At 39.3% G+C, this 20,980-nt stretch overlaps 10 protein-coding genes and 2 non-coding genes across 12 annotated transcripts; 7 read left to right on the top strand and 5 right to left on the bottom strand.

Annotated features, from left to right (window-relative positions):
- Positions 1–159: 159 nt before the first annotated feature.
- V1514DRAFT_354898 (P-loop containing nucleoside triphosphate hydrolase protein) lies at positions 160–4,901 on the bottom strand. The gene is made up of 4 exons (XM_066929616.1): positions 4,541–4,901; positions 4,277–4,488; positions 2,796–4,224; positions 160–2,727 (listed from the first exon to the last, which is right to left on the bottom strand). Exons 1-4 carry the CDS (start codon positions 4,766–4,768, stop codon positions 649–651), a joined length of 3,948 nt encoding a protein of 1,315 aa, XP_066780746.1. The 5' UTR covers positions 4,769–4,901; the 3' UTR covers positions 160–648.
- Positions 4,902–5,833: 932 nt separating this feature from the next.
- V1514DRAFT_299739 (uncharacterized protein) lies at positions 5,834–9,103 on the top strand. Its single transcript, XM_066925518.1, has 4 exons — positions 5,834–6,055; positions 6,122–6,147; positions 6,202–7,435; positions 7,493–9,103. Exons 1-4 carry the CDS (start codon positions 6,008–6,010, stop codon positions 8,954–8,956), a joined length of 2,772 nt encoding a protein of 923 aa, XP_066780745.1. The 5' UTR covers positions 5,834–6,007; the 3' UTR covers positions 8,957–9,103.
- On the top strand, positions 9,090–10,021 carry V1514DRAFT_338748 (uncharacterized protein). The gene is made up of 2 exons (XM_066928882.1): positions 9,090–9,604; positions 9,670–10,021. Exon 1 carries the CDS (start codon positions 9,173–9,175, stop codon positions 9,572–9,574), a length of 402 nt encoding a protein of 133 aa, XP_066780744.1. The 5' UTR covers positions 9,090–9,172; the 3' UTR covers positions 9,575–9,604; positions 9,670–10,021.
- A 367-nt stretch (positions 10,022–10,388) lies between these two features.
- Positions 10,389–12,377, top strand: V1514DRAFT_338746 (regulator of chromosome condensation 1/beta-lactamase-inhibitor protein II). The gene has a single exon (XM_066928881.1). It carries the CDS (start codon positions 10,469–10,471, stop codon positions 12,212–12,214), a length of 1,746 nt encoding a protein of 581 aa, XP_066780743.1. The 5' UTR covers positions 10,389–10,468; the 3' UTR covers positions 12,215–12,377.
- Positions 12,332–13,535, bottom strand: V1514DRAFT_338743 (uncharacterized protein). Its single transcript, XM_066928880.1, has 4 exons — positions 13,129–13,535; positions 13,040–13,074; positions 12,687–12,982; positions 12,332–12,631 (listed from the first exon to the last, which is right to left on the bottom strand). The coding sequence occupies exons 1-4, from the start codon at positions 13,454–13,456 to the stop codon at positions 12,460–12,462; spliced, it is 831 nt and encodes a 276-aa protein (XP_066780742.1). The 5' UTR covers positions 13,457–13,535; the 3' UTR covers positions 12,332–12,459.
- A 123-nt stretch (positions 13,536–13,658) lies between these two features.
- On the top strand, positions 13,659–13,744 carry V1514DRAFT_t112. The gene has a single exon. It is a non-coding gene; the product is annotated as a tRNA-Arg (tRNA).
- Positions 13,745–15,322: 1,578 nt separating this feature from the next.
- V1514DRAFT_338740 (fatty aldehyde dehydrogenase) lies at positions 15,323–17,306 on the top strand (the record flags this gene model as incomplete). Its single annotated transcript, XM_066928879.1, has 2 exons — positions 15,323–16,767; positions 16,819–17,306. Coding segments are annotated over exons 1-2 (1,637 nt in total), but the record flags the coding sequence as incomplete, so codon positions are not given.
- V1514DRAFT_338738 (uncharacterized protein) lies at positions 17,264–18,283 on the bottom strand. Its single transcript, XM_066928878.1, has one exon. It carries the CDS (start codon positions 18,158–18,160, stop codon positions 17,450–17,452), a length of 711 nt encoding a protein of 236 aa, XP_066780740.1. The 5' UTR covers positions 18,161–18,283; the 3' UTR covers positions 17,264–17,449.
- Positions 18,284–18,577: 294 nt separating this feature from the next.
- V1514DRAFT_264261 (uncharacterized protein) lies at positions 18,578–19,506 on the top strand (the record flags this gene model as incomplete). The annotated part of the gene is made up of 4 exons (XM_066924785.1): positions 18,578–18,702; positions 18,757–18,916; positions 18,983–19,378; positions 19,426–19,506. Coding segments are annotated over 4 exons (762 nt in total), but the record flags the coding sequence as incomplete, so codon positions are not given.
- Positions 19,507–19,540: 34 nt separating this feature from the next.
- On the bottom strand, positions 19,541–20,249 carry V1514DRAFT_338732 (uncharacterized protein). Its single transcript, XM_066928877.1, has 2 exons — positions 19,894–20,249; positions 19,541–19,798 (listed from the first exon to the last, which is right to left on the bottom strand). Exons 1-2 carry the CDS (start codon positions 20,080–20,082, stop codon positions 19,706–19,708), a joined length of 282 nt encoding a protein of 93 aa, XP_066780738.1. The 5' UTR covers positions 20,083–20,249; the 3' UTR covers positions 19,541–19,705.
- A 186-nt stretch (positions 20,250–20,435) lies between these two features.
- On the top strand, positions 20,436–20,517 carry V1514DRAFT_t113. The gene has a single exon. It is a non-coding gene; the product is annotated as a tRNA-Ser (tRNA).
- Positions 20,518–20,665: 148 nt separating this feature from the next.
- Positions 20,666–20,980, bottom strand: V1514DRAFT_286607 (uncharacterized protein; the record flags this gene model as incomplete). The annotated part of the gene is made up of 2 exons (XM_066925205.1): positions 20,666–20,847; positions 20,894–20,980. Coding segments are annotated over 2 exons (269 nt in total), but the record flags the coding sequence as incomplete, so codon positions are not given.

The following is a 20,980-nucleotide window of genomic DNA, read 5'->3' as shown; positions in this document are numbered from 1 at the left end:
GTAGTTCTTGACGGGTTCATAAGCGAGGGGGATCCGGTTTGATTTCAATCATGTTTGGAAGTTCAAGACCATGTACACAAACGATCGGAATTTTAGGGTGATCTTGTTGTGCAAGTTGGGAAGAGTTGGCATATCCAAGTTTTTCTGCTGACGACCGGGATCACCAAATTTTTTTGATAAAACAAATCTGAGCTGAGCGTGGCAGCAATCTGTTGAAACCTTGGTTTGTTTGCGTACAAGGTAAATCAAAAAAAAAAAAAAATTAATTTCCCTGGCGAACTACAGTTTGTCATGATATGAACGTGACAGCAGGATCGGAGGATGGGAAATGCGTTCATGATGTCCCCGCTTAAATGATCCTTCTGCCCTAATGCTCTTCCTTCGTAAAACTATTGTCATGTTGTTCGCTTATTTAGCCTTGATAATTTGGTAGCATTGTAAAAACTATGAATTTTATTTTTTTTTTTTTTTTCAACTTTGTATATGCGATCTAGTAATAAATAAAATCTGTTTTAATCTACCTTCAAGCCCTCCTTTTATACCTAAATAGATTATGCAATCAATGTATAAGTAAATAATGGAAACCCCAAAAAAAAAAAAAAAAAAAAAAGACAATTAAAATGTCCGGTATAATTAATTAAATATCTTCTACAATTCTTCCAAAGCCTGCATTTGAACTAGTTCATAATAACTTCCCCTCTTGGCCAATAATTCTTGATGAGTACCTTGTTCCACAATCATTCCTTGATCAAAAACAAAAATAACGTCTGCGTTTTGAATAGTCAAAAGCCTGTGAGCTACTGCGATCGTGGTACGGCCCTCGGCTGCAACATCGAGTGCGGCTTGCACGATCTTTTCCGATTCTGAATCCAACGCCGACGTGGCTTCATCAAGCAATAGAATTTTAGGTTGACGAATAAGGGCACGAGCAATGGCAACACGTTGCTTTTGTCCTCCAGATAATAACGATCCTTTAGATCCAACTAACGTATCATACCCATCTGGAAGTGACGTAATAAAATCATGAATGTTCGCTTGCTTGGCAACCATAATCATTTCCTCATCAGTTACAATTCCATCCGGAAACCCTAGCATAATGTTTTCCCTAATCGACCCCGCGTAAAGTGTGGGTTCTTGTGAGACCAATGCGATCTCCGATCTGTAGGCGTTAATATTAAACTGCGTAATGTCTTGGCCATCCAACAAAATCTCTCCGCCATTCGTACGATAAAATTGTTCAATCAAACCGATCGTGGTTGACTTGCCACAACCAGACGCGCCAACAAATGCCACATATTGTCCTTTTTTAATAGACAAGTTCAATCCTTTCAAAACTGGAACTTGCGGTCTAGTAGGATACCTAAAAAAAACATTCTTAAACTCAATATTGCCTTCCACGTTAGTCGGAACCGACCCATTCTTGGACCACGCATCAATTACTGGCCTGCGATCAAACAAAACCTTGATATTAAACGCAGCGAGACGGGCCTTGCCCATGTCGGACGCAAATGAAAACACAATTCCAGCTCCCTGGGCACCAAAAATTACTGCCATGTATGCAATATAAAACTCAACCAAACCGTAAACTCGAGTTCGAATCAGGCTTCCGCCATACCAAAACGTTAATGCAGTGATGAAGTATTGCATACCCTGTGCAATTGCATACAGAATAGATGACTTGAATGATGCGGTTCTGGACGATAATGTCTGCCGATAAAGAGAGTCATGATAGTGTGCCAACACGTCGTCTTCCCGAGTAAGTGAAGTTACTGTCTTTATAGCCGCAATGGCTTCGCATGCGTAAGAAGCTGATGCTTCATGTGACTTCTTGACGGTTTCTTCAAACTTGGCCAGTACCCAAAAACGAAAAAACCCGGAAAGAACCATAACTGGCACGCAGGCTACAGAAACAAGACCTAAATTCCAAGCAACAGAAATTGCCAATACGGCCGAGGACAACACGTTAACTATGGAGTTCATAATTTGACCAAACGTGGCACCAGATAAGCCATCGATTGACTGTGCCTCGCTTGCAAGTGACATGGTAAGCGCACCAGTCGTATTTTCTTCTTGATCATAAAATTCAATATCTTGACGTAAAAGTTGACGAAACATTTGGAATCGAATTCTTCTGATCAATCGTTGAGCAACATAAGTATAAAGAGAAACCGAAGCAGTCGTGGCCGCCAAAAGAATAAACGCGAGTAAAAGAAAAAGGCCAGCAAAAGTATAAACCTCTCGACGCATGAGATCTGGATTCGTAAGTACGTACTGAAGACCTTGAACTGCCCGACCGTAGAATTCACCAAGCGCAGGATACGACAATCCTTGGACGATCGAACAAAATATAGCCATAAGAGTGTATTTATTTTCTGAAGCCGACATTTCAGCGATAAATACCATCAGGTCACGAAGGCCATATCCAGAAATTTTCTCTTCTTGTCCTTGTTCCGACATCTCAGAAGCAATCTCGATCTCTTTAATACTAACTTTGGTTTTAACTTTCTCAATAACACGGTCCTCAAACTTTTCATCAACTGAATTAGTCTCAGACAACACAGCAGACTCCTCCGTCTCTTTCTCAATCTTTTGAGACTGAACCAAATCAAAATAATTACCCTTCTTGAGAAGAAGTTCAGTATGGGTTCCTGATTCCACAATTTCACCTTTACTCATGACCACAATAAGATCAGCATCCTTAATAGTTGATAATCTGTGAGCAATAACCTAATATTTATAATATTTTAGTGCCAAAACCTTCATACAAAATAAAAATAAAAATAAAAAAGACTTACAATCGTGGTTCTGTCCTTTGAAGCACGATCAAGAGCTTCCTGTACGACTACCTCGCTCTTGGTATCAAGTGCAGATGTAGCTTCGTCAAGAAGTAAAATACGAGGATTCGAAACGATAGCTCTGGCAATTGCGATTCTTTGCTTTTGACCGCCAGATAATAAAAACCCACGTTCACCAACCAGAGTATTGAATCCATCGGGAAGTTGTTCAATAAAATTGAACGCATTTGCTTGCTTGCAAGCTTCAATAACCAATTCAAGTTTTTCAGTAGCAGACGCAAATTCGTATGGCGAACCAATCAAACCTTGTTCAACATTTTCATATACGGAGCACGCAAAAAGAGTAGGTTCTTGAGAAACAAGAGAAATCTTAGATCGAAGCCACTTAATGTTAAGTGACATGAGATCATGCCCGTCAAGCAAAATTTTCCCTTTTACTGGATTATAAAATCGTTCAATCAGACCAACAATGGTAGACTTCCCAGAACCTGACGCGCCAACAAGAGCGACAGTCTTTCCAGCCGGAATAACAAGAGAAAAATCCTGCAGAACGGTTACTTTTGCGCGCGATGGATAAATAAACTTGATATCTTTCAAAACAATCTCTCCTTTAAGATCCTCAATCTTTGTCCCGGTGAAATCCACCGAATCAATAGCAGATTCTCGATCGATCGTGGAATAAATTTTGGAAGCCGCAGCCATGGCAGACGTGAATGCTTTAAAATGAGGCGCAATGTGTGACATTGCAAAGGCACCATGAGTAACAGTCAGAAGCACCGTGACAATCTGACCTACTGATATGTCGCCTAACTCAATCAGCTTAGAGCCAACATAAAAAGCTATGGAGTCAGCACTGAAAACACCGAACCACATTACACCAGACATTACTCCAAGGCAAATGCCAGCTTGCAATCCATATTTTTCTGTGGCAACGAGAAACGTGTCATATTTTGCTGCCAGTCGCTCTTGCATTCCAAAAGCTTGAACGTTGCGAACCGAAGTGAGAACTTCCTCTGCCAAGGTACCGCCAACCGAATAACCACTTATGGAGCGGCGAATTGCTCTCTTCATTTTCTGTGAACCAATCGCGAACGTGATCATCATTAAAAAAAGCATGCTAGAAAGAATCAATGCTAGCTTATAAGAACGAACCATAGCAACAATAAACCCGGCAATCAAAGTAGCAAAATTGGCAACACAGTATCCAACTTTTTCAGAAATGCCTTCCTGAATCAGAATAGCATCAGCAGAAATTCGGGATGTGACCTCTCCAGTGCCGAGATTATCAAAGTAAGCAATGTTTTGACGAAGAATTGATGCAAGATATTTTTCACGGATGCGTGCTGAAAGAACCTCTCCTCGATCAATGAAAAGGTAAGTGGCAAAGTACGAAAGCGCAACATCAACGATGCCAATAATGACAAAATAGCTACGTCGTTAGTATACCGTGACGTTGCAATAGTAACTTAACTAAAACATACACTGTGAGCCTGTTTAATTCCCGTTGAAAAAAATCAGGCTGAATATAACTTTCCATGTTGGACATATTGTCGTCATAATAAGTCATGTTATAGACAGATGATGAGTTGTGGTTAAACGGTTCGGTATAATTGTAGCCATCATGTCCAAAAAAATATTCTTCAGATTGTGACGTGTAACGAGAAAACAACTCGCTAAGCTGTCCAAATACAATCTATGACAACGTTAGCTCAACAAGAACAACGGCTGGTAGTAGGTTATCTTACAGTCATAATCGGACGCATGCAACCTTCAGCAATGGCAGCCACGCCACCAAACAATAGCAAAACAATGTCATATGCATCAGCGTATCTAAACAACGAAAGAAAAGTAGCATTTATCGACACCTGGCCGACTTGTTGGCGGAGAATAGTAGCTTCTGAAGGAGGCAAGTCTGAGAACTCATCGACGCATTCATTTTTGATAAGAAGAGGACTGTTAACCGACTTCTCCATGACTGCTTAACAATGTGCCTTGCCTTGCATGAAGCAAAAACAAAAATAATAGTTTTCAAAAAAAATTTATTCAAGTGCACTTATGTATAAAAATTTCGAATTGGTGGCTTACTTGTAGGACGATTAAAGCAAGTAAAGGTGGATTTGGTACAACAATTCGGGGCAAATGCTTATCCTCAGCGCACGGTTTACTATGAAAATTGGTACCAGGATAAGGCAGCTCAGATAAATAATAGAGTTAAGGCTGAAGTTGATAACGATCATTCATTCCAAGATAACCTTACGTCAAGTATAAGAATAAACAACCTAACATTGTTACATTGTGAAATATGTACAACGAAGACGATTAATCAGCGCTCACAAGGATTTTGTTTAATGCATGTTAAAGCTGCCAGATTACTGAAACTGTGATTAGATGTATGTCTAGTACTTTATTAATACAATCAGTCGTTCAGACCATTAATATAACTGCTTAATTATATATATATTAATATATATGTATTATGCATTGAAGTTTTAATTTAAATTTTGATAATTTGATGGGATGTGAACTCATGTGAAAATAAAAATAATGAATTCACAAGAGTTTAAAAAATAAGAGAAGCACTGTTCTCATTATGTAAACGACATTATATGATTACTCAGGGGTTTGGGGAAATGAAAATTTGAAGCTCGGAGCGATTAAATATGCCGATCGTGTTTAATTTATTGCATTGCTTTAATTGTTCCAGGGATTTGTTTCACACAGAATTGGAATGGTAATATCAAGTTGCAAAATTGAATTTATATAAACTCCAAACAATTTGTGGATGAACAGAACACCGTAACACTGGACACCATCCCAGTCTTAAAGTCAATTGGTTATTGCAGAGGTGAAAGGCAAATGCAATTCGCATATTTATTTTATAACTTCTATGACTCTATGAATAGAATATGTACATTGTAAAACATCTCACGCAACTTGAGATTGAAACTTGACATTTCATAAACATAATTTTACTTAAAACAAGTGGTCGTCAGAGCTCATTGCGCGCAGTTACTGCTTGTGGTAATTTTACTGCCCCTGACTTCTTATTTTTGACCGCCAAACGCTGCCGCATCTCGACACGCGCATGCCTACTTTAGTTATTAAGTATCATGCATTTCCATAATTTTTATGTTCGCAATTGATTTCAGGTTCTAATAAGTTCTTGCATTTCTATTTTGCTCGGGACTTAAGCTGTGTTAAATTGGACGAGAATGACGCTGATATCGGCTCGTGAAGAGGACAAAAGCCAGTTGTTATTGGTAAGACTTTCTTTTTTTTAAAACTATTGGGTTGAGCTTAAACCTAACTCAAACACTTATATGTAGGACCTTCTCAAAAACTCTTTTGCAAGGTAAAACAAAAATTAATTTAGACTATTTGACGTACCTAATTATATTTCTTCAAGTGCAAAATTCACTGGCAAAGCGGTATGGATCGGTCTTCTGACCTCTTTGGGGTCCGCCATCATTGTCTTCGTTGCATTCTGCATACTACGACCTCGAAATTCAATCATTTATGCACCCAAAACTCGACTCAATGCAGCGTATGATTCGATATCAATAAATACTTCTACAACTTCTCGCACTGCTGCAATGCTTCCTCGTCTCAACCAAAACGTGGTTACCTGGATATTTCAAGTGTGGAATTTGAATGTGTTAGATCTCGTCGATATCCTCGGGTTAGATTCCGTCGTGTACTTGAGGTTCATGAAAATGTGCACTCATATGTTTATATACCTGTCATTGTTGGGTTTGGCCATAGCGATTCCGATCAATGTTACGTTCTCGTTACGAAATCCGCTCGCGTCTAACTTGTCTACATCTGATGCATTTATTCTTATGACGCCGACACTACTTTCTGGACGACCGATGATTGCTCATGTAGTTCTGGCATACGTGGTTGATTTCACGGTATTTTTTTGCTTATGGAAAATGTACCGAGATGTTTTTAAACTTAAGCAAGAGTATTTTGTTTCTAAAGAATACAAAAATTCGCTTCACTCACGATCACTTTTGATTTTTGAAATAACCAAACGTTTTAGATCTAATGCTGGTCTAGCAACAATTCTTGCAGATGCTAAGGAATCCAGAAAGGTTGAGCAGGTTGTTATTGGTAGAAGCTCTCATGGACTTGGTACTTGGGTCGCCGAGAGAGAAGAATGTGTTCTTGAGCTTGAATCTATTTTGGCAAAATATTTAAAGTATCCGGATAACTTGCCAAGCACGCGACCAATTTGCAAGCCAATGAAAAATGATTCAATTCATGATAGGCATAAAAAGCTTGATGCTATTGATTATTACCTCAATCGGATTCAAACTCTTGAAGACAAAATTTTGATTGCTCGACAAAGTTTGGGGAGCAGAAAAGAAATGCCTTACGGGTTTGCTTCTTATCCAACAGTTGCAGATGCTCATGCGGTGGCAATTGCTAATCGATCTTCCAGTCTGACGGGTAACTGTCGCATTAAACTTGCCCCGACAAGAACAGATATTATCTGGGACAATATTGTATTAACAAAAGAAGAAAGGCTTCGCAAGAAACATATGGGAAACTTAATATTTTTTTTTGTTTGTGTTGTGTGGATTGTTCCAAATGCCTTTATTGGTACTTTTCTAACTCAAATTTCAAGAATTGGAATTGTAAGTGAGGAGCAAAAGTAATCTACAAGTATAAATTTTTAACCTTTTTTTTGACAGTTATGGAGTGACTTTGGTGTATACATGAGTCGACATCCAACAGCTTTTTCTTTTATTCAAGGTTTTATCGCTCCAATGGTAACATCATTAGTTTTTTTGATTTTGCCAATCATTATGAGAAGAATGACTTCATGGCAAGGAACTTTAACCAAGTCTACCAGAGAGCGAAATACTTTCCACAAATTGTATATTTTTTTCGTTTTTAATAACTTGATTATATTTACATGCTTTGGAGTGGCATGGTCTGTAATAACTCAGATTATTCAAATTTCTCGTTCAAACAAGAACCTTTCCGCCAGCCAAGTCTTTAAAGAATTAGATATTGCAAAACAGCTTTCAAACGCAGTCATTGGTATCACATCCTTTTGGGTAATGTACATTGTTCGTGTTAACTTTGGATCTGCGCTTGATTTGATTCAAGTATGGAATTTGCTTGTGCGATCTTTTGCCACACATTTTATGTCGCCGACTCCAAGGCAGATGATTAAGTGGACAGCACCGCCTGAGTTTCATTATGCTTCTTATTATAACTGGACATTATTTTATGTTACTATAGCGCTAGCATTTACCACTATTCAACCACTTATTCTTATTGTTACAGCATTTTATTTCTTTGTTGACTCATTCTTGAAGAAGTATTCACTCATTTATGTTTTTGCAACACGCGTGGAAAGCAACGGTTCTTATTGGCATGATTTATTTGACAGAATATTATTTGCAGTATTTTTTGGCAACCTGGTTATGTTTCTCATATCATGGGTTCAAGGTTCGTGGGTCATTGCCATGGGATTGGTTCCATTATTTTTTGCTGTGGTTGGTTTTAAATTATATTGTCGCGCAACGTTTGACCTTGCAATTAATTATGTCACTTCAGTGAATAACACAGTGATCGATGATTCAGTGCCAGAATATGATATTGATGCAGCTTCTGTATATGAGTCGAACGACTTGCGAGTGGAGTATGGCAATCCTGAGATATATCGGAAACTGATTGTTCCGATGGTAAAGGAATCAGCTGAATCGGTGTTACCGCGTATTTATTCTGGTAACCAGCATTCTAGGACAGCAGGGGTTGATAGCGCTTTCGAAGTTATTAAGGAAGATGAAATGGATATTATTAAGTTTACTGCTGATGAGAATTATGCGCCCGAAACAAACGAGGTTCAACTGGCAAAAGCAGAGCAGCAAGTAGACTACTCCGATGACCAGTTCAGACCGGAAGAATTTCAATATGCCGAAACGACGACTGACCCAAATAGGAATTCATGGATTAAAAATGGCCCTGGTAACGAATCCCTGTCGGTTGAATTTGAGGAGGACCCATATCGGTCAGACAATGACTTTGTTGATGATGAAATGATTCAGGCATCATTTAATACAACTGCGAACGTAGAAAGTCAGCGAGGGAGGGAAAGCTTTAGAAGAGTTAAAAGCCTTCAAGATGATGAATTTAGATTATTATAAACTAATACAACATCCAATTACTAAAGTAAGCGCGAGGAATGTTATAATTACGCTTGCAGAGTAGTAATTGACTAAGGGTTTCGTAGTAGTCTTTAATGATCTGTCTCATTTAACCCCGCTTGTTAAGTCATCGGTTACCGAACGAAGAAATCAGGATTATAAATCCCCTAAAATAAAATGAATTTTTCTTTTATCTATTAAGTATTTGAGAAAATTATGACAGCACGATCACAAAGTCCTGAAGATGATTCACTGCCAGCAAAACGAGCGCGATGGTCCACATCGGTGACACCGGTTCCAAAATCACAAAAGCCACCAGGCGAGTTATTAACTCCGCAAGAGAAAAAGGCAAATCATATTGCTTCCGAACAAAAAAGGCGACAGGCAATTCGTGAAGGATTTGATAAGTTAACTGAAGTAGTCCCAGGCTTGACAAGAGCACAGGGACGTAGTGAGGCTATTGTTCTGCAAAAGACATTATCATATCTGAAATCAGAAATTGAACAGCATGCGGAGCTTGTACGAAGAATTGAGGAGCTGGGTGGTCAGGTTCCGTCAGAATTGAAAGTGGATTCTGAATCTAACATTACGGTGGTTCACCAAGGCGTTGAAGTTTAGTTCATGCGGGTTTTAATGCATTGTTTATTTGTATTTATTATTTTGTTTTTGGTTCACACGCAGTTAATTAATACTAAACATTTTGATATATGTAGATTCTTATGCCATGAGTGCGACGACATGGCAGCGGATAGGCCTTATAGTCTAAGCTCAGTAGGCGCAGGAAAATACACATGAGACGTATTTGATGTAGACAAATTAAGGGTTGATGTAGTGTCCTTTAAAAAGTGCAATAGGGTGCAGCATGATCTTATTCTTATATGAACCAGTTGTACTCTATTAAACGTGACTTTTTAAAGTAATTAACACTAATATAACTAAGACTATAACTATGAAGATGACAAGTCTGATAGGAAGTGTCAGAACTCATTTTATATTAACAGTGACTTAGTGAGACAGTCAGTCTAAAGGACAGAACTTGTTTAAAGATATAGATGTAAGTCGAACATCACCCAATAATGAGGTACATATTGTATTTCGCAGTTGAATCTTGATTAAGGTGAACATTTGACAAGATGGAGTAATTGAAGATCTTTACCACAACAAGCCCTTTCTGACAAATACCAAAATTAGTTTAAATGTACTGACTTACATTATCGCCATGTGCAATTACAACTACAAAAATTTCGCATTTATTTTAATAGTCCTTAAAATAATGTTGTCAAAATGAGTAAAAAAATTAGTGAAGTGCAAGTTACCCGCAATAATTAGTAGTTACCCGTTGTTTTTTTTATGAAAGCTGTCGCTACGGCAACCAAAATAGTTTCTCGCGTTATGTATGAGTTTCGAATTCTCATCGCCTCCTGAACTCACATTTTATAGTGCTTGCTTTTCCACAAACAAAGCCCGTGTACTCATTTATCTATAGAAGGTCACGAGAAAGAAGAAAAATTTATGGCACCAAAACGCAAGCAGCTCCATGATGAGCCTGAAAACTCACACAGTGCTGCAAACAAGCGCCAGACAAGACGAAAAATCAGCACCGCAGCTCCAGCTCCAGCTCCAGCAGCCAGACGCGGTAGGAAAAGGACATCTGTTACTAGCTCTGTCGCATCTAATAAGGGTTCACTTGTTTCGGCAACTGATTCAATTTCCACTACAATCACTGAACCAGATGATAAGAAGCTAGAAACGGTGGAGGAGACCCAAGCTGATGATGAACAAGTCGAATCTTCATTAACAGATGTCGTGGTGGTTAAGAAGCCGGAATACGCCCCATATAAGTTAAAGAAGACAACAGCAAAGGTTATTAATCCTACTCCTTCGCTAAAGTCTGAGCCATTGAATGTTTACGTTTTTGGTACCGGGTCTATGGCCGAGCTTGGGTTAGGCCCTGAGGCAAAAACTAAGGAGGTCAAACGCCCACGATTAAATCCGTTCCTACCAATTGACTCTGTTTCGATTGTTGACTTTGCAGTTGGTGGTGCACATGTGGTGGCAATTGACAAGCATGGAAAATTATGGACTTGGGGAGGCAATGATCATGGCGTATTAGGACGAAACACGTCAACTGGGGAAGCAGGATTACTTCGTGATGCTGATGCGGATGATGATGATGACGACGATGGAGATTTGAATCCGTCAGAAAGTACTCCCGCACCGGTTGAAGGTATTCCGGATGAAGTTGTGTTTGTTCAAGTTGCAGCGTCGGATAACTTGACGGTCGCTCTGACCAACGAGGGCAGAGTTTGGACATGGGGTACGTTTAGATGCAATGAAGGAATTCTCGGTTTCAATGAGCACACTGAATTTCAGCGAACGCCGATTCAAATACCGATCGAGTTCCCAGTGGCACAAATTGCCACTGGCCAAGACCATGTTCTTGCCCTTACCACCACAGGCCGAGTGTATTCATGGGGTAATGGTCAACAATTTCAACTTGGTCGCCGAGTATTGGATCGTGCAAAGATGCAGGCACTCCATCCTCGTGAGTTTGGTATTAAAAACATAAAATACATTGCATCGGGTGAATTTCATTCGTTTGCGATTGATATATCTGGAAACGTGTTGACATGGGGCTTGAATCAGTATGGACAATGCGGAATTCCATCTGAGGGAGCTGGCGAAGATGGAGCTGTTATCACGTCACCCACGTATGTTGACGGTCTAAAGGATAGGGATATTGTCAGCATCGCTGGAGGTGAGCATCATTCGATCGCCTTGTCGTCATCTGGCGATGCCTATGTGTTTGGCAGAATAGACATGCACGAGATTGGAATTGAGAAGGACGAACTTCCTGAAACTGCAGTCAAAGATCAGGCCGGTCATGCTCGTTTCCTTCCTGTTCCTACTAAGCTCCCGGTTGATGATGATGAGAAGTTTAAGTTTGTTGCTTGTGGCACCCATCATAACATTGCGCTTGCACAATCTGATGGATCCGCATGGTCGTGGGGATTTGGAGAGACTTACCAAGTAGGACAGGGTCCTGCGGGCGAAGATGTTGAGATCCCAACTAAGATTGAGAACACGGCCACTAAAGGGGTTAATATGGTCCTAGCTGGAGCTGGTGGTCAATTCAGTGTTATTGGAGGTATTCCTCCTAAGCAACAAGAAGAACCTGAAAAGGAAGAAACATTGAATAATAAAGAAAGTGGGAAGCAGGCAGATGAATCAAACACGGAAAATCAGGAAGGACATTGAAAAAAAAAAAAAAAAAAAAATTTGAAGGCGAAAGTCAACAAGAATCTAAGAAAAAAGAAAAGACCGAAGGGGTGACATAGCGGAATAATTAACGTATGGTGTAAAGTAAAATGAAATTTTCTGTTTAATAGAATTGGGTTACTTAGTATGATTTTATTTTTAATTATTTTCCATTCATTATACAATTTTTTAAAAATAAGTGGGAAGGGGAAAGAAACATATATGCGCATGAAACAGGTCTATTATCACTTGTCGGCGAATATTGTCATGACTGCAAACACGGAATAAAATAAAGCGAGAGGGTAGGCCACAAGCGCCCGCATATCTGAAAGTTGAAGAACGGCAACAAACATTGCAGATGATGAGTATGTGCACCAGACGATGGCCAGAGTAGACAATACATATCCAAGCAAATTGCTTGTTTATCAAACGTTAGTGTCGAAAATAATAATAAAAAAAAGTGAAAACATACTCTACTGATACTAGCACGCCAATAGCCGAGGTCACGACTAATGGTAGCAAACAATATCCCAACACGCTAGCCGTGCGAATAAAATCAATGACTCCCGAATTTGCCATTAAATTAAAAATGAAATGAAGTGATATTGAACCAAGCAATGCAACTCCATACACGTAACCGAAATGGATCTTGCCAGATAATAACAAAAAAGTTCCAAATAGCAAGCAAAAAAGAATAGGTCCTGCAAGATCAGAATCATCCATAATGTTTGTGTCCACCCTTGTGAGAGGATTTAATACTGTCAAGGTCTGAAACAATGAGTACATTAACAATTATATTTGATAAATAAAAAAAGGGTTACCAACCTTTGATTTAATGTGGCCAAAATTTATTCCCAATTCTATAATGTTAAATCAATCTAAAATTTGATTCCAACAATGCATGTTATTTATACCTTCTAATAGTGGTAGCTCATCTGAATAACCTCCAGTTCCAAACGCGGCAAGCCAACCTTCAGATAATCGTTCACCAGATGCAGCAGCCGATATTCCGTCTGCTTGTATGCCTCCGGATACGGTTCCGGAACCGAAACCTCCAAATCCGGCTGTCGAATTGAAGTTAGTTGCCGAACCAGAATGTGCTCCGCTTGTACCTGCGCCGACGTGACCACCTCGCGAATATCGACCACCAGATTGTTGAGGCGCATCATAATTGGATGAATAAAATTGTAAATTTGAAGACCCCGGTGGCGCATATTGATTTGACGGTGGTTGATATGACATTGTTTCTTTGGTTAACCTAATGATTTCAAATAATCCACGACATGTATTAGTGTATCTATAATGTGCCGGCAAAGCTTAGTTACTCAGTAATACAATGTGTAAAACAGAAAAACTTGTTAACTCAGCTTACGTAAGTAATGACAAATTTTTAAAGTGTTGTGTGGTCAAAAAAAAAAAAAAGGCTTACCCTTTACCTAAGTTGTTCCTTGTGGCCCAATGGCAAGGCGTTCGCCTACGATTTATGTTTGTCACAGCGAAAGATTCCAGGTTCGACCCCTGGCAAGGAAGCTTTTCTTATTTTTTTTTATTGTTTGCCTTTAGGGATATTGTAAGTAAAAGTATCAAAACTTACCGATTTCGATTTTCCAGGTCCTCCGCCAATATTAGTTTTAATATTTCCTTGGATTGAAGGTATAAATGAAAATGCGCTTTCATGGCTCTCTTAATCTTGAAATTTTTCACGTATATTATTATATATGTATTTTTTTTTGTTTGTATGATTTGATGTAGGAAGTAATCTATTTAGCGAGAACCATAACTGTTTTCCTTTCTTCGACATCTGGCTAAACAAATAATATGGCGAAGTATGGGAAGGTGTGCCTGACCAGTAGCAGCAGGAAATTTTCACTGATTGTGAGAATAAAACCTGCTTATGCACTAAATTTGCGCTCTAATAATGTTGGCTCAAGCAGCAAACGCATCAACGCAATCAAAAAATAATCAAAATGACTACTGTGACTAGCAAGATCTCATTGACAGCAACAGTGAGAACGAAAATCTGGTTGACAATGACGACGAGCGGCTATTAATTAGGCGATCACGAGCAGCCTACTCAGTGTGCCCTTGACTTCATCTTGCACGTGGGAAGGCTCGAATTGCCCGAGGATACCATGACTACCATGGAAGGCAGAATCTGGTACAGGGTTCATGATGAAGAAGCATTTTGCTTCGAAATTGCTTAATGCATAGCAACGCAAGATATTTGAGTTTCCGTGAGATTGGCGTATGTCTACGTCAGAATTTTTTTGGATTTTGAGAGCCATGCGGTTCGGTGTTTTTTTAGTATGTATGTTTCACAATACCGTTTCGCATAATTAATTAGTTTAACTTGATCACTGCGATGGGCCTTTCTTATTTGTTTTGGTTTTCATGACCATGCACGAATATCTCAAACTCTGTTTTCTCTAAAACTTACATGGTCTATCGCCATTCACAGAAATCAAGGATCCACACTACCGTAAGTTGTCATCAGCCAGGCTTTGGCACTATCGTGTATCACATCTAGCTTGCTTATTGATACCCTGTTTTAAATTGGATCCGTTCAAGCAGAGGGATTCTGATGCAATTAAGGTCTGTACATATGAATGAAGTACATGAACTAAACATTACCTCTAGTGTGAATTTGATATATTTTGTGTTATTGGAATCATTAGGCATTCCGTTGGGTATTTGTCGTAATTATTTTAACTATAAATGTATATGCTGAAGCTGGCTAAACTATACCTGCATGAATTCCCATAGAGTTAAATAAAGATTGAACAATTCATGTGCAATAGCTGTTATACGCTTGATTTTCCCATTCAACCATTATCAAATTTAACTTGTGACCTGCCAAGATAGGTCGCAACTCCGAAATCCCTGAATATACGCTACAAGATAAAATTTATACAGCACTATTTTTTTTTAAAAAAAAAACCTTTAAGATATCTTTTATTTAAGGAGTTTATATTATTTTTTTTGTCCTGTGTTTTGATTGTCGTTGGTACATTTAATTTCGATCAAAGTTCTCGCTGCTCAGGGGGTTTCAATTTAAGTTGTGGACGTCATGAATCTTAAAATCGATTCTTTCAAACGTGCGCGTATCACAATTACATCGATCAATTATAATTCAAATCAATTTTCTTTTTTTTGCAGTTCAACTTTCAAATTAATCATAATCAAGCATGGCAAAATCTGTTGCAGAATTTGCGACTCCGGTTTCAGAAATTTCTCAGATTTACTCAGACGTAACTAATACGTTTCGCTCCCACAAGACCTTGCCGCTTGAGTTTCGTCTTGACCAGCTCCGCAAGCTTTACTACGGCTTGACAGATAATTACGAGCTAATCGCAGCAGCAACTAAATCGGATCTTCATAAACCTGATTCAGAAACGCTGATTACGGAGTATGGCTTTGTGATTGGCGAAATCGTGACCGCGATTAAAAATCTGACGGCATGGGCCAAGGATGAAGTTCGATCGTCAGATTTGATTTTTCATTCAATGAAACCGACTGTTCGAAAGGCACCGTTTGGGACTGCGCTGATTATTGCCACTTGGAATTATCCTCTAATGCTCTCTGTCCCACCTTTGGTAGGCGCGATTGCGGCAGGAAATACTGCAATCTTGAAACTTTCTGAAATCTCACCAGCCAGTGGGCAAATTATTGCCAAAATTATTAACGAAAGTTTGGACAGTACTGCCTACCGAGCAGTCAATGGTGAGGCCAATGTCACAACGGAGCTTCTCCAGCAAAAGTTCGATATAATTTTTTTTACCGGAAGCAGCCGGATTGGCCGGATAGTCTCAGAGGCAGCGGCCAAGACCTTGACTCCGGTGATTTTGGAATTAGGTGGTAAAAGTCCTGCTTTTGTACTCGATAACTCGAATTTGAAGTTGGCTGCCCAGAGACTGGCATATGCCAAGTTCACGAACGCCGGACAAACTTGCGTCGCGCCAGATTATATTCTTCTCAAGCGTGGACTCGAAGACGAATTTTTGAAAGCGTTTGCAAATTCTATTGACATTTTATACAAAGATCTTACAAGCACGAGCGATGATTACGGGCACATTGTGAACAATGGCAATTTCAACCGTTTGATTCAAATCATCAACGATTCAAAAGGCAAAGTTGTTATTGGAGGAACGCAGTCTGCGGATGAGAAGACTTTGTTTATCGAGCCTACGGTAATATTGGATGTCAAACCTGATGATAGTACCATGAAGGACGAATTGTTCGGTCCGGTTTTGCCGATCGTGTTAATTGACTCTGTTAACGACGGCATCAACTATGTGTCTGAACATCACGATACTCCGTTAGCACTTTACATTTTTTCAAAGGACAAAGAAGTTCAAAACCGTGTTTTGGATCACACAAGGTCTGGCGGTGCAATGATAAACGGTGCCTTAATTCATGTCGGCGTTCCGTTTGTCCCATTCGGCGGTGTTGGTCAATCAGGTACTGGCAGGTATCACGGAAAGGATTCGTTTGACGCATTTTCGCATCATCGTGCAGTAATCACTGAACCTTATTGGACGGAAATTTTGACTAATGTAAGTTAACGGCGAGTTTTTGTTTTTAAAGCATGATTAACAAAGTCACAGCTTCGATATCCACCATATTCTGAATCAAAGAAAAACCTTTACAAGAAGGTTGTATTGAAAAAAGCTTTTTTTCCACGCGTTGGTACGGTGCCGACTTCGTTACTTCAAAGAATCACTGCTGGTGTGAAGTCATGGTATGTTGTATTGATTGTTACTGCCCTTGCAGCGTCGATTGCTTGGGGTGCGTCACGACGTGAAAACTTCCTGCATGTCTTGTGCCATAGGAAGTTCTTGACTGAATTCGTATCCAGGTTTACTTCTATATTTAAATAAGTGGGTGATCACGCAAAGGTTTTTTTTTTTTGAAAATATGTCTTTCGCTACAAGGTTGACAATCGAAGAGTGTGAGTTGCAAGGTGTCCATTGGCTCGGTCATTTATTGGTGTAGGATTTTTGGTTGAAGAAAGAAAGAAGTGGTTTACGGTACACAATAATTACTATTCTAGTCATATTATTAATATTCATGCTCGTAGTTTATAGTATACACCTTCATCATTATCCTTCCAAAAAAATTAAATAGTCTCATTCCGTATGTAGTTGGTAAAAAAAAACAAAAAATCAAACCCCCATCCCAGACAAAAAGTATATGTACAAAAAAAAAACAAAAAAAAAATGACACTAAATTTCATTTTCAAACCAGTCTGTGATTATCGACAGACGATGATGAGTCTGACTGTGGTCGACCGTGGAAAAAATCATGATCTGAGGTTTCGTCTTGTTCAAGAATAACGTCAGCATAAATAGGGAGGCGTGCGCCACCTAAATAAGCGCCATCTAAAGGCCGCGGCATATCTGCAGTATACGGTGGCGGCGGAAGGGGTTGTTGTTGGTGATGAAGTTGTGACATTTCAGAATGACCAGTGTTGAGCGATGGTGAAGTTCTAGTAGCGGCAGCCATTTCAAGGTCCCGCCGTAACGCTGCGATTCGTCGTTCACTAGCGCGTTTCGACTTTGTCGTCCGTCGATTTTTCTTAAAATGCCGCCATCCAAAATATGCAAACACAAACAGAAATATTAAAAAAATAAAATAAAAATTCACTAACGGGTTAGGTCGTGAAAAACCTTCAAGGTTGTCAATAAACATGGCCGCCGGCGTGGATGACGCTGTCGAATTTAAAGCCGATGATGTCGCATTGCCGGTAGAGTTTGAGGATATTGACACATTATGTGAGGCAAACGTTGCATTAGAAGCAAAATTTGGAATGAGTAAATTCACTGCTGCATGTGCCAAACCAAACTGCATCATAATAATTTTCATGACCATCATGCTGACCGGCTTCCTGCCGGGGAGGCTTGAAGATTGCTGGCGAGCAAGCGCCATGATCGCGCAATCACGGTACATCAAGAAAGAAAACAAAAGCACCACCTCCTTTGGCAACTAAAAAAACGATTACTTAAACCAAGTGTATGTATGTATGCGTATTCAGGATCTGAAAGAAACAAGAGGCAAAAGAGCGACGGTAAGTTCCAGCAACCGCATAATCTCAGCATCGTCTTAATGTATATCGCGTTCGAGTGCTGACACTGCATGAGGATCTTGTACCTACCCGGCACTGGCAATCAAAGATGAACTTTGCTCTGTCCAACTCATTCTTTCCGTTGGCTTGCAAAAGGAATGGCGCCGGTTTCCTCAAGGACCAGGCTGGTATATTTGACTACCGCTGCTGCAGTCGTTGTATTCCTTGTTTTTTTAATTCATGACCGTGCAAACTCAGATGTGGTTCAATCGAGTTGGACGCATGCCGACGTGGACCACTCGCTCCCTAAGCCGATCGCCCCCCAGGCTCGTCACTTGGTGATCGTGGCCGGTCATGCCATTTGGAAAGGCCCTCAAGATGGTGCTACAGTCAATTATGCAAATTCCGGTGAGAATATAGAAGAATGGTTGAGGTTACCAGATTCTTTTTTTTTTTTGTTTTAAATTTAATTTGAGTGCAGGAATTTAAAGGATTTCCAAAAAGGTCAACAGGCGACGTACGTTCGGCATATTGAAATCGGATTAGATAAAATTAAGTCAGACACTCGGTCGGTTTTGATCTTTTCCGGAGGTCAGACTGCTAAAAGTGCAGGTCCTCTGAGTGAGGCGCAAAGTTACTTTGTTTGTCGTTCCTTTTCTTGAAGTGCGAATTATGCTTTCAGGTTCCAATATATTAATACGTTATAGTCTCTAGCACGAACACGAGGAATTATTCCGCCTGATACAGCAATTCTTTCCCGAATCACGACTGAGGAGTTTGCTCGTGATAGCTTCGAGAACTTGCTGTTTTCAATTTGTCGTTTTTACGAAATGACGGGTAATTATCCAGTTCAAATCTCAGTAGTCTCTCACGAATTCAAGAAAAAACGGTTTGTAGATCTTCACCGAGCTGCGATTAGATATCCAGAAGCACAGTTCATTTTTCATGGCCTTAATCCGGACGGTGACGTGCCGAATGAAGGCGAGCGTACGAATGCGCTCGTGCCGTTCACTAATGATCCTTACGGCTGTTTTGATGAAATTTTACTCGCCAAGAAGCGTCAAAGAAATCCGTTCCGAAGACAGCATCCTTATACCGAAACTGTCAGTTTGCATATCTGTTTTCAAAATTTGTGCTAACATTTAAGCAGTGTCCCGAATTACGATCTCTTCTGCAATTCTGTAGTCTTGATCGATCGATTTTCAACGGAACCGTTCCATGGGATATTTAAACTCGAAACCACTGATGAAACTGAACTAGATCTTATCGATATATATGATTTTTTAATAGAACCCTTAGAGTAAGACATACTTAATCTTTTTTCTTTGCATATCTTATTGATAAGAATTCATGTTCTATGTACAATCATGCATCTGTTTATATAATACAAAAAAATAAAACTCCATCCAAAAAAAAAAAAAAACTCATGCTTATTTCTTTCTCTTCTCGTATTTGCCAACAAGTTTCGGGAACATCCTAGAGGCATGGTAATTAAGAGCTCCAGTAGCATTTGCACTAGGTGGCTAGTTATATTTTTTTTTTTTAAAAAAAAAACCCATTAGCTTAACAAATCTTGCACAATTTATAAAAAAAAAAAAAAGACTCGGCGCTTGCTTACCTTTGAATCGGCGCATACCTTGACTTGGTCAACTAGGGCAGCGCATTTGTCGGACCCAATGCCAGAACTAGCCCAGCAACTAAACATGGCAATCAAATATCCATCGCACGCATTTGCTGGATTCACCTTGCCAGCACCATTGAATCTCAAGTACTTGAGTTTACTGGTATTCGTTACACGGTTTGACATTTTCTTGTCCTATACTTCTGAGCATTAGTCGCTTGACCTGCGCCAAAAAAAATAAAAAAAGCCAAACAATGAATAAATCAAATGTAAAAAAAATACCTAAGAACTTTACAAAAATTTCTCAGATAGCACAAAAACGTCGGTTGACTTGAGTTTTAATATTCGTCAACTATACTCTTTTTTTTTCCGAAACGTCAAATGCACAGAATTAGTGATGATGTTTCAAGAATCGTTGCGCCTTTTCACCAAATATATAAAAGCATAGTTATATTAAAATCCCTAACTCCCTAAACGTTTAGGTGTGCAAATGCGTGAACAATCCTCATAAAATATCATATTCTACTCTATCATGTGAAGGCGCTGTGGCCGAGCGGTTAAGGCGAGAGATTAGAAATCTCTTTCCCTATGGGAGCGCAGGTTCGAGTCCTGCCGGCGTCGTTATTTTTTTGTTTTTATTTTTCACATTTTGGCTATGCAAAACAATGCAAGCAGGCTTTTTTTTTTTTTTTTTTATTTTCTTTTTAGCGCGTTCTAAACAAGTATTATTAATATGTAAATTAAAAAGCCAAGAAGGGTTTTTTCGGATTTATGAAGATATCCATTTTGATTTATTGTATCCGTCTGTTTGTGTTACATATTCACTACCGGAACTCATCCACTCTTTTACCCCACCAATAAGGACCAAGCTTTTAATTTTGATGTTGTTTTGGCTCTTTAGATGGTCTGCAAACCATCCGGCCACTCTAGGACCTCGCCCTCTTGATGAATCTGCCAATTAATTATATAGTTAAGTGCCAATGGAGCAAACTCTTACTGCAAAAAAATATGACTTCAGAAATCGGTGAATTATTCACAATGTTATAAAATGCTTCTTTTGTTTGATAAAATGATTGAGCTGGAA

This window comes from Lipomyces japonicus (assembly GCF_038497905.1).
Source record: "Lipomyces japonicus strain CBS 7319 unplaced genomic scaffold V1514scaffold_82, whole genome shotgun sequence".
In the NCBI taxonomy this organism is placed as follows: Eukaryota; Fungi; Ascomycota; class Lipomycetes; order Lipomycetales; family Lipomycetaceae; genus Lipomyces; species Lipomyces japonicus.
This window is presented reverse-complemented; position numbering and strand designations above follow the sequence as displayed.

What these genes read in the sequence shown, in the direction of transcription:
- V1514DRAFT_354898 (XM_066929616.1), bottom strand. Translation starts at nt 4,768, where the DNA reads ATGGAGAAGTCGGTTAACAGTCCTCTTCTTATCAAAAATGAATGCGTC. An exon ending in GCATGCGTCCGATTATGACT is followed by an intron (nt 4,489 to 4,540) that starts GTAAGATAACCT and finishes ACGTTGTCATAG; the next exon opens with ATTGTATTTGGACAGCTTAG. An exon ending in GAATTAAACAGGCTCACAGT is followed by an intron (nt 4,225 to 4,276) that starts GTATGTTTTAGT and finishes CTAACGACGTAG; the next exon opens with CTATTTTGTCATTATTGGCA.
- V1514DRAFT_299739 (XM_066925518.1), top strand. Translation starts at nt 6,008, where the DNA reads ATGACGCTGATATCGGCTCGTGAAGAGGACAAAAGCCAGTTGTTATTG. An exon ending in CTCAAAAACTCTTTTGCAAG is followed by an intron (nt 6,148 to 6,201) that starts GTAAAACAAAAA and finishes TATTTCTTCAAG; the next exon opens with TGCAAAATTCACTGGCAAAG. An exon ending in AAATTTCAAGAATTGGAATT is followed by an intron (nt 7,436 to 7,492) that starts GTAAGTGAGGAG and finishes TTTTTTTGACAG; the next exon opens with TTATGGAGTGACTTTGGTGT.
- V1514DRAFT_338748 (XM_066928882.1), top strand. Translation starts at nt 9,173, where the DNA reads ATGACAGCACGATCACAAAGTCCTGAAGATGATTCACTGCCAGCAAAA.
- V1514DRAFT_338746 (XM_066928881.1), top strand. Translation starts at nt 10,469, where the DNA reads ATGGCACCAAAACGCAAGCAGCTCCATGATGAGCCTGAAAACTCACAC.
- V1514DRAFT_338743 (XM_066928880.1), bottom strand. Translation starts at nt 13,456, where the DNA reads ATGTCATATCAACCACCGTCAAATCAATATGCGCCACCGGGGTCTTCA. An exon ending in TGAGCTACCACTATTAGAAG is followed by an intron (nt 13,075 to 13,128) that starts GTATAAATAACA and finishes TTAACATTATAG; the next exon opens with AATTGGGAATAAATTTTGGC. An exon ending in TTGGCCACATTAAATCAAAG is followed by an intron (nt 12,983 to 13,039) that starts GTTGGTAACCCT and finishes TCATTGTTTCAG; the next exon opens with ACCTTGACAGTATTAAATCC.
- V1514DRAFT_338738 (XM_066928878.1), bottom strand. Translation starts at nt 18,160, where the DNA reads ATGTACCGTGATTGCGCGATCATGGCGCTTGCTCGCCAGCAATCTTCA.
- V1514DRAFT_338732 (XM_066928877.1), bottom strand. Translation starts at nt 20,082, where the DNA reads ATGTCAAACCGTGTAACGAATACCAGTAAACTCAAGTACTTGAGATTC. An exon ending in AGGTATGCGCCGATTCAAAG is followed by an intron (nt 19,799 to 19,893) that starts GTAAGCAAGCGC and finishes AAATATAACTAG; the next exon opens with CCACCTAGTGCAAATGCTAC.